Source organism: Otolemur garnettii, unplaced genomic scaffold (genome assembly GCF_000181295.1).
Source record: "Otolemur garnettii isolate 467f Iridium unplaced genomic scaffold, OtoGar3 scaffold00004, whole genome shotgun sequence".
Classification (NCBI taxonomy): domain Eukaryota; kingdom Metazoa; phylum Chordata; class Mammalia; order Primates; family Galagidae; genus Otolemur; species Otolemur garnettii.
This window is the reverse complement of record NW_003852399.1, coordinates 31,150,451-31,167,380: the sequence shown is the minus strand read 5'-3', so window position 1 is coordinate 31,167,380 and position 16,930 is coordinate 31,150,451. Positions and strand designations below refer to the sequence as shown.

The 16,930-nt window shown below is 39.0% G+C and overlaps 1 protein-coding gene across 4 annotated transcripts in view; it reads left to right on the top strand.

Annotated features, from left to right (window-relative positions):
• Positions 1-16,630, top strand: part of NDUFAF6 (NADH:ubiquinone oxidoreductase complex assembly factor 6) — a 30,143-nt gene extending 13,513 nt beyond the window's left edge. For 3 of the 4 annotated variants that reach the window (XM_003782469.3, XM_023517814.1, XM_023517815.1), the window contains 6 exons: positions 1,147-1,203; positions 4,885-4,987; positions 6,151-6,284; positions 7,796-7,897; positions 10,475-10,531; positions 16,487-16,630. In XM_003782469.3, coding sequence (XP_003782517.1) covers positions 1,147-1,203; positions 4,885-4,987; positions 6,151-6,284; positions 7,796-7,897; positions 10,475-10,531; positions 16,487-16,615 — 582 coding nt within the window. In that variant the 3' untranslated portion in view covers positions 16,616-16,630. Of the gene's footprint in view, positions 1-1,146; positions 1,204-4,884; positions 4,988-6,150; positions 6,285-7,795; positions 7,898-10,474; positions 10,532-10,830; positions 10,901-16,486 lie in introns of all 4 variants that reach the window. The other variant, XM_023517813.1, reaches the window with a different exon arrangement.
• Positions 16,631-16,930: the final 300 nt, after the last annotated feature.

Sequence of the window (16,930 nt, the reverse complement as noted above, 5' to 3'; positions counted from 1 at the left end):
CTATGCACTTTTCCTGTTCCTCCATCAAAATTTCTCCCTAAACTTAGCTGCCGTGATGGTTCTTGTCTGATTCAGTCACTACTGTTATGGTTGCAAGATGATAACTTCTCAGTTTAGCATTTTTCTGTAAGAACGAGTTCTCCCTCCCCTATATTTATTTACTTGTTAAATATTAGCGTGGACTTAAGAATTTCCTGTTTTTTTCTAATAGTTTATTTTTATTTATTTTTTAATAGAAATAACTAGCACAGAATTTTATTTAATTTTTATTTGTTTTTTTGAGAGACAGGCCCTCATTCTGTCACCCAGACTGAGAACCTTGGCACTGTCATAGCCCACTGTAACCTTGAACTTCTGGGCTCAAGGGATCCTCTCACCTTAGCCTCCCAGAGTACTGGGTTACAGGCATGAGCCATCATGCCTGGCCTCCTAATAGTTTATAATTCATTCATGTACATAATTATTTTGGTGTTCAAATTGTCCCTGATCTGAGCAGTGAAATCTCCTTCAAACTGGTTCCTATGTCCTGTGACATGCCTTCATTACTTTTTGGAGCACTTTGTTATTTTCTGGGACAGTAAGATGCAAGGATCATCTTGAATCTTCCCCTTCTTCCCCTCCTCTGAGATCTGTGGAGCCTGATTTCTTTGGGGGGGAGTGATAGTAGAGAGGAGGGTCTGGGGTGACTTTGCTAAGACAGTTTATTCTGCAGATTATTTTTGTTGGAGCTTTACTTTTTTCATTTTCAGAGAAGTAGTTGTTTTTGCTAAATAGAATCTTTATTTTGTGGAAAAGGTTTTGTGTGTACTAAGTCAGTATAGAAGTCAGGGTGTGTCATATAATACAGAAGCTCAGTATTCTTATTTTTTTGTAAGTGGAATCATTAAATTAGTAACAGTATGGGGGAAAAAGATAGGTTAGTGGAAAAGTATTAGAAATATCATTTTTACTTGGACATAGTTTGAAATATTTCCTAGGGGCATTTTCTTTTCCCTGATCGTTCTTTAACACTGTTGTCTATCTGGTGATGAGTTATTATAAACGTTTCCTGACTTAGTTTTGTATTTGGTTTGTTTATGTTATTCAGATCTACAGAAGTCATTTCTAATACTTCCTGGAAACTTGTAACACTTTTTGTTTTTCTAGGCTGTCAAAAGACATAATCTAACTAAAAGATGGCTTATGAAGATCATTGATGAAAGAGTAAGTTGAATTTCAAGACTTTTTTTTCCCTATTCAATCCTTAAGTATCTTTATTTTAACATGTGTATTAACATTGAGGGGGAGTGGAAGCTTTCAAAGAACTGTGCCATTTTATCCATACTTTATCCTGCATGCCACCCACCTCAGCATCCTGCAATGCTCACCTTGAGAGACAGGCAAAGATGGGCATCCAGGCAGATGTGTATGTGTGCACAGCCACATCCAACCATTTTGGGTTTTTTTAAATGGAAATTTTCATTTTTACACAAAAGTAGAGAGAATACTGTAATATACTTTCATGTATTTATCACTCGTCTTTAATAGTTATCAGTATGTGTCCAGTGTTGTTTCATCTATAGTCTACCAACTCCTCTCACTAATCCCCACTAGATAATTTTAATGTAAACCCTAGGCATCTTATCATTTGATTTCCAAATGCGTATGTATTTTAAAAAGATAAAGACTTTTTCAAGACATAGCTACAATGTGATTATGGTGCCTTAAAAACTTGCTAATAATCCATAAATACCATCAAATACTCAAGTAGTCATAGCTGCCTTTATGTACATCTCAGTATTTGGATCTGTGTGCCAGTTCCGAGGAATGGACTGCTGTACTAAATTCTCAGAGCTGAGTTCCAGGTCCAGCCTCGCCTTGTGAGTTACTCTGTGATCTTTCTGTTGCATTGTTGTGTCAGTGTCTTTCTTGACTGATACTTACCACATACCTATTGTCATGAAAATGTAAGTTTACTTAGTTTATTTAGATACAGTCTGTTAATAACCATAGACTATAGTAATAATTACAAGCAAAAAATGATTGACAATGACTTCAGCATTGAAAACAAAATTGCTGACTGGGCATAGTGGCTCACACCTGTAATCCTAGCACTCTGGGAAGCCCTTGAGGGATCCCTTGAGCTCAGGAGTTTGAGACAAGCCTGAGCAAGAAAAATAGAAAAATTAGCCAGGCATTGTGGTGGGGACCTGTAGTCCCAGCTACTTGGGAGGCTGAGGCAGGAGGATTGCTTGAATTCCGGAGTTTGAGGTTGCTATGAGCCAGGCTGACACCGTTGTAGTCTAGCCTGGGGCAACACAATGAAACTCTGTCTCAAAAAAAAAAAAAAAAGTTGCTCAGTAGTCCCACAGAATGAATTAGCACTAAGAAAACCTATTTTTCTGGTGACTTCTTTTCTGTTTTTATTGAGGTAAAGAACATTAGAGAACTTGAGACAGAGATACCTTTTTTGTTTAATGAAAAACAACCTTTGACATTTGAAAGGAGTATATTTAGAAGTAAAGCACTGGAATCAAACATTGACCTATAGATTCAATGCAATTCTTACCAAAATTCCAGCTTCTTTTTTGGCAGAAATTAACAAATCCACCCCAAAATTCATATAGAAATGCAAGAGACCCTGAGTAGCCAAAACAGTTTTGACAAAGAAGAACAAAGTTGGAAGATTCACATTTAGACATAGATCAGTGGGACAGACATGAGAATCTGAATATAATATAAACTCATAAACTTATAGTCAGTTGAGTGACAAGGGTGTCAGGATAATTCAGTGGCAAAAGAATAGTGTTTTGAATGAATGGTGCTGGGACAACTGGGTACCCACATGCAAAAGAATGAATTTGAATTTTGAACCTTACCTCACATTATATATAAAAATTAACTCAACCTGGATTGAAGACCTATATAGAAGAGCTAAAATGATAAAACTCTGAGAAGAAAACATAGGCATAAATCTTTGTGACTTTAGGTTAGGCAATTCTTTCTTAGCTATGATGCCAAAAGCACAATCAAGAAAAGAAAAAATAGATAAATTGGACTTCAGCAAAATTTAAAGCTTTTTCACTTTAAAATAAAGTGAAAACCCACAGAATGAGAGAAAATATTTGCTAGTTATATATCTGATAGGAGAGTAGTCTCTCAAATATATAAGGAACTCTTGCAACTCAGCAATAAAGATGATTAAACATTTTTCCAGGGAAGACATCCAAATGAACAATAAGCATCTCAAAAGATATTCAACATCTTTTTATTTGGGAAATGCAAATAAAAACAACAGAATGCCATTTCACACTCAATTAGGGTATCTATAATAAAAAAGATGAACAAGTATTGGTGAAAATGTGGAGGAATTGAAACCATTCACGTGTTGCTGGTGGGACTATAAGATGGTGCTGCTTTGGAAAAACCGTTTTGCAATTATTCAAAAAGTTAAGCATAAAGTTTGCCATAGATCCAGCAGTTCCAGTCAAAGGCTTATACTAACCAAGTGAAGTGAAAACATATGTCCATGTAACACATATACAAATGTTCATAGCAATATTATTCCTAACAGCCCCAACGTGGAAAGAACTCATAATTTATGAATGAGCGGTTAAACAGAACATAGTATATCTATACAATGGTATATTATTAATATTTAATTGCTCAATTAAAAAGAAGGAAATACTGGTAGATGTTCCAACATGGATGAACCTTGAAAACATTAGGCTAAAAGAAAGAAGCAAGACATAAAATACTATATAGTATACTACTCCATTTTTAGGAAATGTCCAGAATAGACAAATCCATGAAGATAGTAGATTAGTGGTTTGCCAGGGCTGAGAGGAGGCAAAAATGGAAAGTGACTACTTGATGGACAGGGGGTTTCTTTTGGGGATGATGAAGATATTCTGGAATTAAATAGTGGTGATGGGGTTACAACTTTGTGGATATATCAAAACTCAAAACCACTGACTGTGTTCTTTAAAACATATTTTATGGTATGAGAATTATATCTCAAAAAATATAAAGGATGTATTTTTTCCTGGAATCATTGCTGATGTCATTTTCTCCTAATTTAAAAAAAATAGGTAGAGCTGGGGCTATTTAGTTTTTGCAAATGTATTATAATCAGAGTGGCTAAATGTTCTTGCTCTAAGATATACAGTTTTCTGTTTCTTGAATACAGTGTATTTAGGTAATCAGCCCTCTTTCTTTTAGTAAGCAGGATTACTCGGGGTGGGGGGGAGCTGGTTATGATTTCTCTTTATTTTCTAGGTATCTTTTCCTCATTAAGAGCATGACTTCAGGGCGGCGCCTGTGGCTCAAAGGAGTAGGGTGCCGGCCCCATATGATGGAGGTGGCGGGTTCAAACTCAGCCCTGGCCAAAAACTGCAAAAAAAAAAAAAGAGCATGATTTCAAGAGTCATAATATGTGGGTTTGAATCCCAACGCTCCCCTTTATTAATCGTGACATTGGACATGTTACTTAATGTGTTCATGCCTCAGTTTCTTCATTTGTGAAGTAAGAATGTATTGATTCCTTATCTTTGGTGTAGGTTGCTAGGGTTAAGAAGATAATGCCTCTGGTGCTTAAGAGCTCAGTAAAGTCAGTTACTCTTGATGCTTTGGGCTTTAGAAGGAATTTAAAATTAAGCCTACCTCATGCCCATGGTGATTTGTGCATTGAGATTATTCCTGAGGTATTATTTTAAGGGATGATTTATAGGTATTAAGTGTGTAGAACTTTTAAGATTTTAAATGCCATTTTAATCTTATTTTGGTGTATATTAAATGATATATACTATTTTTATACTTTATTATTCAGTTCTTTAGGACAAAAAACCCCCCCACTTTTATGAAATACTGGCAGTTGAACAAACTTTGTGTTTTCTTTGACCGTAGGAAAAAAATTTGGATGACAAACCATATCGTAATATCCAGGAACTAGAAAATTATGCTGAAAACACACAGAGCTCTCTTCTTTATTTAATACTAGAGATACTGGGTGAGTTGTTTTTCTGTTTCTCTTTTCAAAATAAACTACATTTGAGATTTCACTCTTTGATATTTTGGCAATCTAACCAGCTTAGCACTGAGGTTTTTCTTTATACTATCTATAAAGAAATGGCTTTTGGTGGCGCCTGTGGCTCAAAGGAGTAGGGTGCTGGCCCCACATACTGGGGGCAGGTTCAAACCTGGCCCCGGCCAAAACTGTTAAAAAAAAAAAAAAAGAAAGAAAAAAGAAATGGCTTTTAGTTGTTTTTTTCAGCATCTTTTGTTTTGTTTTGTTTTTGAACAAGAAGGGGAATATATGTACATGTATCTTTCTTTGGAGTACAGACTAATCTCAAACTCAGGCTCTCAAACCAGTACTGTAGCTACCTTATGGGAATGCTGCAGTTAATAACTTGGGAATTGCAGGGAGTTGTACCTTTTTCCTGTAGCATCTACAAAGCCTGTAGCTTGACTCTTTCCTGTCAATAATATTTCCCCACATTAAAAAAAAAAAAGTAATGGAAATAAAACTGCATTTATAAAACTTTCCATGAGATTTTTTCATTCTCCTCTCTTTTAAGAAATGACTCAGATGGTTCTATTCCTCCTCTGACTTTGCTGCAAGTTAGGATGGCCTTATTGTAATGAGGAAATTATTTGGGGTAAGGACAGTACCATCTCATTTGAGGATGGTAATGTATTTTTTTATGCCACCCTAAAAGAATAGTAAAGTCCCCACTGAATTTCCCAGACCTGTTCTGCCTGCAGTCCCAGTGGCAAGTTTGCCATAATCATGAAAGGAAGGAGCAAAGACAGAAGGTTGGTTAAGCATATACTTAAAATGAGGTCAGATGGAAATTGCACAGAGGGGAAGAAATGGAAGACTTGTAATGTTTTTCCATGATACCCAATTAAAATTCTAAATGTGTTCTTGGTATGCTGTAGTCTAAAGAGCACTCTTTCATTTAAAAGCTGACATTTGGACACCTGCTAGTGGTAAATGATCACCTTGTCTTTGTGCCCATTTCTTCCCTTCTAAATCCTGTTTTTCAGATTTAAAACAGGATCAACCCCTACTTTGACGTGTTTAGGTGATTTGTCTGTGCTGTTTTTATTGACCTATTAAGCACTCAAAGAGAATACAGCAGCCCTGTTTAATTTCTGAAATCGTAGGTATAAAGGATCTTCATGCAGATCATGCTGCAAGTCACATTGGAAAGGCACAAGGCATTGTCACTTGCTTAAGAGCAACACCATATCATGGCAGCAGAAGAAAGGTGTTCCTTCCCATGGATATTTGTATGCTGGTAAGGCCGTAATTTGCACTGTCTACTAATTTACCTCAGGAATACAGGAAGGGAAGTTATCTCCTGGTTTGCTTACTCTCGTCAAGTAACAGCTTTGAAAGAAATGCTTATTGCCTACTACAGATGGTCGTCTTCTTTTTGCCCCAGAGTTACTGAGTCAGAGTTTTATCTGTCAGGCATCTTATGTCTCTGGATGAGCTGTGAGTAAGAAGGTCCAGAGAATCTCATTTGGTGTGGCTTCATGTTGAAGTCTTACTCTCTTCCAAGCAATTGCAATAATCATTCCTAGTGCTCACCATAGTTGGTTCTCTATTTTATTTTATTGGAGGAAGTAGTCCATTTCAAAAGTTGTATGTTTTTGAGAAATTTTGTTTTTTTGTATGAGATTTGTTATTGTCTGTTGTTTTATTTATTTATTTTTGAGACAGAATCTCAGTCACCCTGGGTAGGGTGCTGTGGCATCATAGCTCACAGCAGCTTCAAACTCTTGGGCTCAAGTAAGAGCCTCAGCCTCTTGGATAGCTGGGACTACTGGTGGCCAACTCAGTGCCCAGCTAGTTTTTCTATTTTTAGTAGTGACAAGGTTCTCATTCTTGCTCAGGCTGGTCACGAACTCCTAAGCTCAAGGGATCTCTCAGAGTGCTAGGAGTATAGGTGTGAGCCACCATACCTGCCTTGTCTATTGTTTTAAACTTTTTGTATATTTGTTTTTTTGTTTGTGTATATTTATTCCAGCTACAGTACTTATTAATTACATCTTGTTGCACATTCCAGGTGTGTGTGTGTGTATGTTGATATATATACCCACAGTAGACATATACACACATGTATGTACCTACACATGTATTTTTAAAGAAAAAATAGCCATTTTATGTGTATTGTACATATTGTTCTATCACCTATTTTCTTGAACTAAATTAGTTTTAATTGTGCTTTTATTTTTATTTATTTATTTGAGATAGAGCCTCAAGCTGTCGCCCTGGGTAGAGTGCCGTGGCATCACAGCTCACAGCAACCTCCAACTCCTGGGCTTAAGTGATTCTCTTGCCACAGCCTCCCAAGTAGCTGGGACTACAGGCGCCTGCCACAATACCTGGCTATTTTTTGGTAGTAGTTGTCATTATTGTTGGGCAGGCCCAGGTTGGATTTGAACCTGCCAGCTCTGGTGTATGTGGCTGGTGCCTTAGCCGCTTGAGCTATAGGTGCCGAGCCTAATTGTGCTTTTAGATTTATTTTTTTAAGACAGAGTCTCACTATGTTGCCCTCGGTAGAGTGCCCTGGCATCACAGCTCACAGCATCCTCAGATTCTTCTCTTGTAGTCCCAAGTAGCTGGGATGGCAGGCGCCTGTCACAACGCCTGGCTATTTTTTGTTGCCATTGTCATTATTGATTTTAGCTGGTCCGGCTGTGTTTGACCCCACCAGCCTCAGTGTATGTGGCTGGCGCCTGCCCACTAAACTGTAGGTGCTGCCGATGCTTTTGGATCTCTAATGTATATTTTCCCACACAGCATGGTGTTTCACAAGAGGACTTTCTACGGAGGAAGCAAGATAAAAATGTGAGAAATGTAATATATGACATTGCCAGCCAGGCACACTTGCACTTAAAGCATGTGAGTAGCCTCTTTTTGCCAGGTCATTTAGGTAATTATAATTTTTAGATGTGGCCGTTCCTAGAACATGGTTATAGAATTCCCAACTTGGCAGTCTTTATTCCATTTTTTTATTGAATTGCCAGTAGATTTATCTTAGAGACTATTGTAAACTTAATACTTTTTAAAAATCCCCTGTCTCCCTCATGGCCCCTGAATCACCCCTTGCTGAGTAAATCAAGCATGAGTGTTCTTAGGTGGGCTCCTCTGTGCTCCATCCACTCACTGTTTCTCTGGCTCTCAGAGGACAAGGTGTCTTTCTGCCTTGCCGAGACTGTCCTCCCTCTTCTGAGTGTACTACAGAATCACAGAGGTAGGGAAGCCTTGGCCCTGTGTGGGAACCTGAGTTGTCCACTTGATGGATGTGTAAGGCACCTGAGAAATAGTCACTCCCTGGAGATTGGGATAGTAAACCTAGGAGAGGGCCAGGGATTACAATTCTGAATGATTTTGAACAGCCAGTTCTGAAAACTATTGGCTAATAGGTTATATGTAATACAGTGCTGGAAAATGGGTTTGGAGTCGTAGATTGAAGAAAGATTATGGAGTTTTAGAGGCTTCTAAGAGGCAATACCACATGGTGGTTGAGAGTGCAGACTCTCAGACCAGAAGCCTGACTTTAATCCTAGCTCTGCCATGTGATCGTTTGATTTTGACCTCTCTCTGCCTCAATTTCCTTATTTGTGAAAGATGATTATATTAGCACCTAGCTTAAAGGACTATTTGGATAAATAAGTTAACATATGTAAAGAGTTGATAATAGTAAGTGACATACATATCGGTTAGCTTTCATCACCATCATTGTCAGCAACATCAGGGAAAGCAATGGTTTTAGTGTTTGAGAGCAGAAAACTGCCTGCAGAGTCTGAGACAAGAGTTTGGAAGTCAGGAGATCAGTTAGGAGACATTTAGGGCAAGGAGAAAGAGCATCTGGCTTAGAGACTAGATTTTATGTATGTGCCGGTATGTACCTATGTTTTCACATGCACACACTTAACTGAAGCAGAACTAATTCAGCTTGATAACTAACTGGACTGTGGAAAGATCAGGAAGGGGGGAAGTTAAAGGCCATGCAAACAGTTCAAGTACAGACGATGGTGGTGCCATTCAGAGACTGTAAGTGAAAGAAAACCCACTGGTGTTTGGTGCTGATCTTCAGACTTTATGTTAGCTGCTGGACATAACTGAATTTGAGGGGATTAGAGGACAATTAGGGAGGTGGACTAATGAAGAATGTAAGGTTGTGACTTTCAAAGGAGGGCTAGACTAGAGATACTAATGTATTTGGGAGTCATCCACATAATAGGCTGCTGATTAAAGTTCTAAGTATGCATGGTATTGCTCAAGGACAATATATATCTAGACAACAGGACCAGGGCCGGAACCTTGAAGCCCACTTCCATTTATAAGGTAGAAGAAAGAAAGAATGTCCAAAGAAATAGGAGAACCGAGAATTAGTGTCTCTCAAAAAGTAAAGAGGGCAGAAAATTCCAAGAATTCCAAGAAAGGGTAATATGAAAGTTTTATATGCTATGGAGAGATTGAAAAGATGATGATGGTGATTACTAAATCATGGATGATCTTAGAGCACTTTCAGTAATGGTTGGGGGTGAAACCAGAGTATGGTGGGTTAAAGAGTGAGTCAGGAAGTCGAAAGTGAGTATCTGCTCTTTCTGGCGTAAGGGACAATATAAATGAAGACATGGAGACAAGAGTAGGCTTGGCCGACATGGGATGGTGGGCATCAGTCTGAGTGGCCAGAGGTTCATACCTCAGAGTGCTAGGGAGTAATGTGGGATAGATGAGACTAGAGACAAGATATAACAGCTATTGAATTCCAAGAGAAATAGTTGAGACTTGATCTACCAGGGAGTTAAAACAGTAAAAATGAAGGGTGGCACCTGTGGCTCAGTGGGTAGGGTGCTGGCCCCATATACCAAGGGTGGTGAGTTCAAACCCAGCCCCGGCCTAACTGCAACAAAAAAATAGCTGGGCATCGTGGCAGGCACCTGTAGTCCCAGCTACTTGGGAGGCTGAGGCAAGAGAATTGCCTAAGCCCAGGAGTTGGAGGTTGCTGTGAGCTGTGTGGTCACGGCACTCTACTGAGGGTGATAAAGTGAGACTCTGTCTCTACAAAAAAACAAACAAACAAAAAAAGTAAAAATGAAATTGTGACATAAGGATGTTAGTTTAGCCAGCTGTGTGGGACAAAAGGTTAGGGAACACAGAGGCAGAAAGATCACCAAAAGGGTCCCACATTCATTTAAACAAGAGATGATGTCCTTCTAAGCTAAGGCGGTGCTGGGACATTTTAGCATAAGTGTTTCTTCATTCACCCCTCACCACAGAGCTAGAGAGTCTCCCTGTGTCCTTCAGGTTTAGGAAACTCTTAACCTGCAGGAGACAAGCTCTTTTCTTGCTTTTAGAGGCGCTAGCTGTGGTGTTAAACTGCTGGTGTTGTTTTGTGTTCCCTTTCAGAGGGAGAGTGTTCATTTGCAGAAATATTTGAAACCAGTTTCCTTCTCTCTTCCTTTTTAGGCCCGGTCCTTCCACAGAGGTGTTCCTGTGGAAGCATTTCCTGCTTTTCTTCAGACGGTAAGTGGATTACCAGAGGGGCTGTGTAATTAGTGAAGCAGATGTGTGTGGTCTCTTTTTATGTCTTGTGACGTTCCCAGTGCAGTTCTTTGGCTTGGAGCCCTTGTTTTTGTGTCCCTCCCTTATGTGGGGGGGCTTCATTAGGTACACGAACTTTTGGTGATGATCCTTTCTGTTTCCCAGAAGCACTTGAGCTGAGTTGTTGGCACCGAGTCTGCAGCCAGACTGCATGGGTTTGAATCTGTTTTGCCCCTTGCTAGCCATGGGACCTTAACTTCCTTAACCACCGTGTTTCTCAGTTTACTTGTAGGCAAAATGGGACTAATAAGAGAAACTACCTCATAGGATTGTTAGGCTGTTTATAGCTATGTAAGTATTACCATTCCATTAAGTTTTTCTCCATAGTGACCCGACCATACGGTACCACAGCTTCCTGAACAGTGGGTCACAGACCAGAGCTGAGCTGGCTGCATCAGAAAAAATAAAATTTTTAAAAATATAGATTCCTGGAGTCTTCTTACTCAATCAGATGCGTGGGATTGAGGAGGAGGCCAGTTCCCAGGAGAATTTTTGATTTTAAAAAGTTCCCCCAGTTGATTCTGATGGTATCTAGGTTTCAAGAACTGTTTAAATGTATAGAGAAATGGTAATCACTATCAATTACTTAGTATGTATTACCGGACAGGCCCTGAACTAGGTCATTCCATACATTTTCTTTGTCTTTCTAGGAATAAATTTAAGTATAGCCACTTCATTTTATATGTAGAAAGATTTGTAATCTTTGAAAATTGTAAACTCATGTGCTTTCTGTAATACCCAATGTATCTTCTCCCTTTCACACCTAAAATATATTTTAAAATTAATTTCAGTCCTTTCATATCTATCTTAATTTTCAGGTTTCTGTGTTTGAAATCATTTTGTTTCTTTATTGGGTTTGCTTATTATAGAAGTAATACATTAATATTTTAAATGTTCACATAATGTAAGGGAAAGCAGAAGAAGAAATTAGAACCCTCACAATTTTGTCCTATCCAGAGGTGAAATCTGCTCATCTTTCTGCACCTTGTATGTACATGTGATCATTTATGTATTTTTGCATATGACAACACTTGTTGTTCTGTATCACCCTTTTTAATGGCTGTTCATTTGGTGGATGTACTATCAGCTATTTAAAATACTGAGTACACTCCATAAAGGCTAAGGGCTTTGTCTTATTCTGTTCTGTGTAAAGTTTGTTCTCAACCCTGGCTGCCCACTGGAATCACTTGGGGAGCTTTAAAACAAATCAAAACAATGCGTAGGCCCCTTTCCAGACCAATAATTAATAATATCTAAGAAGCTGGAACCAGGCATTGACACCTTTTAAAAGCTTCCTTAGTAATTGTGAAATGCAGCTAGGATCCACCCAGTGGTTCTCAACATGTGGTCTTTGGATCAGCAACACTCACCCCACCTGGGAACTTGTTAGAAATGTACGTCTTGGTGGCAGCACCCAGCACCTGTAGCTTAGTGGGTAGAGTGCTGGCCATATACATTGAGGCTGGCTGTTTGAACCTGGCCTGGCCAGCCAAACAACAATGACAACTGCAACAAAAAAAGTAGCTGGGCGTTGTGGTGGGCGCCTGTAGTCCCAGCTACTTGGGAGGCTGAGGCAAGAGAATCACTTAAGCCCAAGAGTTTGAGGTTGCTATGAGCCGTAATGCCAGGGCACTCTACCAAGGGCAACATAGTGAGACACTGTCTCAAAAAAGAAAGAAAAAAAGAAATGTATATCTTGGGATCTGCTGTAGACCTACTAAGTCAGAAACTCTAGGACTGAGGCCAGCTCTCAGTTCTATCCTGTGCCAAGGGAAATTAGAGGGATAACATGGCAGTCCCTGAGGGGGACTGTGCTACACCCTCATTTTAGCTTGAGCAGGGCCTCTTTTTATTTGTTTTATGTAGAGAGCATCTGTTAATTACTTTGTTCAAATAAAAGGTTTTGCAGTTTAAAAACTACTTGAAAGTGACTAGTTTACACAAAGTATATTCTCCATATACTTTGGGGTATAAGAATACATATTCAGAAATTGTAACATCTTTGAGAATCTCACAACAAATTCATTACCTTGAACTTATTAACCATTAGCTAGACTTTTTTTTTTTTTGCAGTTTTTGGCTGGGGCTGGGTTTGAACCCACCACCTCTGGCATATGGGGCCAGTGCCCTGCCCCTTTGAGCCACAGGCGCCGCCTGCTAGACTTTCTTTTGAACCACATCCTAATGGGTTAATAGCCAGATGCACTGTAATTTTGAGGGCATGTTTCATCTGGAGTTTTCTCCTAAATGTCAAAGCAGTACATTACCATAATAAAGAAGTGGACAGGCTCGGAGCCTGTGGCTCAAGTTGCTAAGGCACCAGCCACATACACCTAAGGTGGCAGGTTCAAATCCAGCCCGGGCCTGCCAAACAACAATGATGGCTGCAACCAAAAAAATGGCCAGGCAATGTGGCAGGCGCCTATGGTCCCAGCTACTTAGGAGGCAGAGGCAGGAGACTTGCTTAAGCCCAGGAGTTGGAGGTTGCTGTGAGCTGTGATGCCAGGGCACTCTACCCAGGGGGACAGCTTGAGGCTCTGTCTCAAAAAGAAGTGGACAATGTAAAAAGAGTATAAGAAGAAAAAAATCCTCTATAATTCCAGCCCCCAGAGATAATCACTATCATTGTATTCTTTTAAAAAAAAATTTTAAATATACATGTGTTTATTAGGTTTCCACTTTTTGCCTTCACAAAATTAAAAAGACTTAAAATTTAATAACAATAACAATGTTTAAGAAAAGGGCTAGAAACAAAAACCTTGTAAAGAATGAATGAAGATAAATACATTCAGAAAAGAAATCAGACAATTGCTGCATCGAAATATTAAGCAATAATAATAATACTGCAAAGAAAGTAACATTCACATTGTCAAATAAGAGTATGTCTATTATAGAATGCTTTGACTTTGAGGTTCAGTATGGAGTCATCAGTTAACTTCTTATTTTTTTCCCAAAGTTTCAAAAAATAGATAACTACTATTTATAGATAAAAGTAAAAGATAATTTTAAAAAACAGATCATTCAAAAAAAGATAATTTCAAAAGACAGATCATGCCAAATCTTATAGACAATAGAAAAAGAAGAAATACTTCAAAATCATTCTACTTAATCTGGATACACCTGATATTAAAATTGGAGAAAATATATTATTATAAAGGAGAAATTACAAACATATTTCACTTATAAATGAGGATGTAATATCCTAAACAACATATTAACAAGTTGAATTAAAAATTAATGTGTAAGTAATGTACTTTGGTCAAAATTTATGTGAGAATTAGTCACTATCTTTTTTTCTGTATTCTTTTTTAAAATGATTTTTTTCTGTACAATTGAAGTCACACTTTGTATGTTAGTGTCCTGTTTATCAAGCAGGTTTCTGCTTATATCTTCTAGAACATATATAACACACTTTTAATATATCTGAGATTTGTGTAAATATTGCATCTAGCTGCAGTACATTTACTTTACTACAGTATAATATTTCATTGTATAAACAATTTACCATTTTTTGTCAAAGAATTTCTGGATTGTTTCCAAGTAATGTTTTGTTTTGTTTTGTTTTGTTTTTGAGACAGAGCCTTAAGCTGTCACCCTGGGTAGAGTGCTGTGGTATCATAGCTCATAGCAACCTCCAACTCCTGGGCTCAAGTGAGTCTCCTGCCTCGGCCTCCCAAGTAGCTGGGACCACAGGCGCCTGCCACAACGCCCCGCTATTTTTTGGTTGTAGCCATCATTGTTTGGCGGGTCTGGGCTAAATTCGAACTCGCTAGCTGAAGTGTATGTGCCTGTGAGCCACTTGAGCCACAGGCACCGAGCAAAGTCAAGTTTTTTTTTTTTGAGACAGAGTTTCACCATGTCACCCTTGGTAGCTTGTTGTGGTGTCACAGCTCACAGCAACCTCAAACTCTTGGGCTTAAGCGATTCTCTTGCCTCAGCCTCCCAAGCAGCTGGGACTATAGGCGCCTTTTTTTATTTTAATGCCTCTTGTTTCCTACTCCACTGTTCTAAGAGGCACCACTTCCTACCCGTCACAATGCCTGGCTATTTTTTGGTGCAGTTGTCATTGTTTGGCTGGCCTGGGCTGGGTTCAAACCCGACACCCTTAGAGTATGTGGCTGGTGCCGTAACCACTGTGCTACAGGCGCTGAGCCCCAAGTCAAGTGTTTTTCCAATATAAAAATAAGGCAGCAGTGCACTTTCATGTACTTATCTCCTGTTGTGTATATATATACACTTAGGGTATTTAAAAGTAGATAATGAATTTTCTTGGATATACATTTGTATGTCAAAATGTATAGGAGAAAGGCTAGAAGAAAGCACAATACTTTTTGTTTTCTTCTTATCTGGGTGTATTCTAGAGACTGTGCACATAATCCCTGTGTTGGATCACTGAGGTTCAGCGTTGTGGAACTCCAGGGGGCGCTGTGCACATGCACTGGGAAGGAAGTGGTGCCTCTTAGAACAGTGGAGTAGGAAACAAGGGGCATTAAAATAAAAGAAAGGCACCTACAGTCCCAGCTCCTTGGGAGGCTGAGGCAAGAGAATCAATCGCCTAAGCGCAAGAGCTGCAGGTTGCTGTGAGCTGTGACAACACGGCACTCTACCAACAGCAACAAAGTAAGATAAATAAATAGGGTGCCGCCTGTGGCTCAAAGGAGTAGAGCACTGGCCCCATAGGCTGGAGGTGGTGGGTTCAAACCCAGCCCTGGTCAAAAACTGCAAAAAAAATAAAAATAAAAAAAATAATAAAAATGTACAAATAATAAAGATAACAGAAAGCCAAAAAAATTAAAAGTACTGTACATCTTTGTTTCTATCCTGTCACTATCTTGGTGAAAACTTTGTCAAGCTTTATGTGGCAGGACAAGGGTGGGTTGCCAATTATAGAGATCTGGTTGCAAATTGTATGTTCTCAGAAGAACATGGAGACTCCTTCAATTTTTTCACAAAATTAAGTAATTTTTTGAGAAGACACCTTGAGCTCCCTCTTGTGGAACACTGCATTTGGGGACTGGGGGTGGAAAGGATGTTTGATTTTCCCTGATTGAAACCTCCTTTTTGTGTTCCTCAGAATCTGGTAATAACACCAGGCAAACATAATCTCTCTAATCTTTTCTATCTTGACCAGAGCATTATACAATAGAACTTCTGTAAGTTGATCACTGAAGGGACCTTAAAAAACTGGTCAACATATGTAGGTGGTTAACATAAGGAACTAGGCCTTCTGTACTCAAACATACATGTGATACATGTCTGGTCTATGGAAATTAGGCCAATTTGGTTGGGTGCAGTGGCTCATGCCTGTAATCCTAGCACTCTGGGAGGCTGAGGTGGGTGGATTGCTTGAGGTCAGGAGTTCAAAACCAGCATGAACAGGAGCAAGGTCCCCTATCTCTGTTAAAAATAGGAAAACTAGCTGGGCATCATGGTGGATACCTATATAGTTCCAGCTACGAGGAGGGTGTGGCAAGGGAATCACTTGAGCCTAAGAGTTTGAGGTTTCTATTAGCTAAGATGCCATGGCACTCCAGTCTGGGGGAACTGAGTGAGACTCTGTCTCAAAAAAAGAAAAAAAAATTAGGCCAACTTGAGGTGGTCAACGTAGGGAGGTAACCAACTGTGGAGGTTCTAGGGTAAGAAGAGGCTTGATATTTCTAGGACTCGCTCTGTGATATTGTTTTACTAGCCTAATAGAAACTTCTTAGGAGATGTCCTTATTTTCTCTCTTTCTTTAAAAATTCTCATTTACATTCTTATTCTGTAGAAGACCATTTCAAAGAAACTAAGATAGCCTTAATGCTTGTAATTTTTCTTTAGTTTCTTCTAGATACTTGATTATTTTATGATCTAGTGACCACTATTTTCCTTTTCCAGGTTTCCCTAGAGGACTATTTAAAGAAAATTCAACAAGTGGATTTTGATATATTCCACCCATCTTTACAGCAGAAGAACACTTTACTTCCATTATCTTTGTATGTTCAGTCATGGAGAAAAAGATATTAAAATAAGTTTATGGCACTGATACTTATTTATTCTAATAGTTTTATAAAAGTATACTAGTTAGGGTTCCTGTTTAGAAATGACAAGAATTGACTCTGTTTACTTAACGGGAAAATGAATTTATTAGATGGGTGTTGAGTGGGTCACAGAATTGTTGAGAAGTTGCTGTGGGACTAGATGCCAAGACACTACTGAGTTTCTGCTACGGGACCCACAGTTGGCACCACCAGCCCAGACAGTGTCAGCTATGCCATCCCTGGGATGTTGGAGTCCAGGAGGAAAACTCAGTTTAGCTGTGCTTAGGCTGTAAGCCAGCGA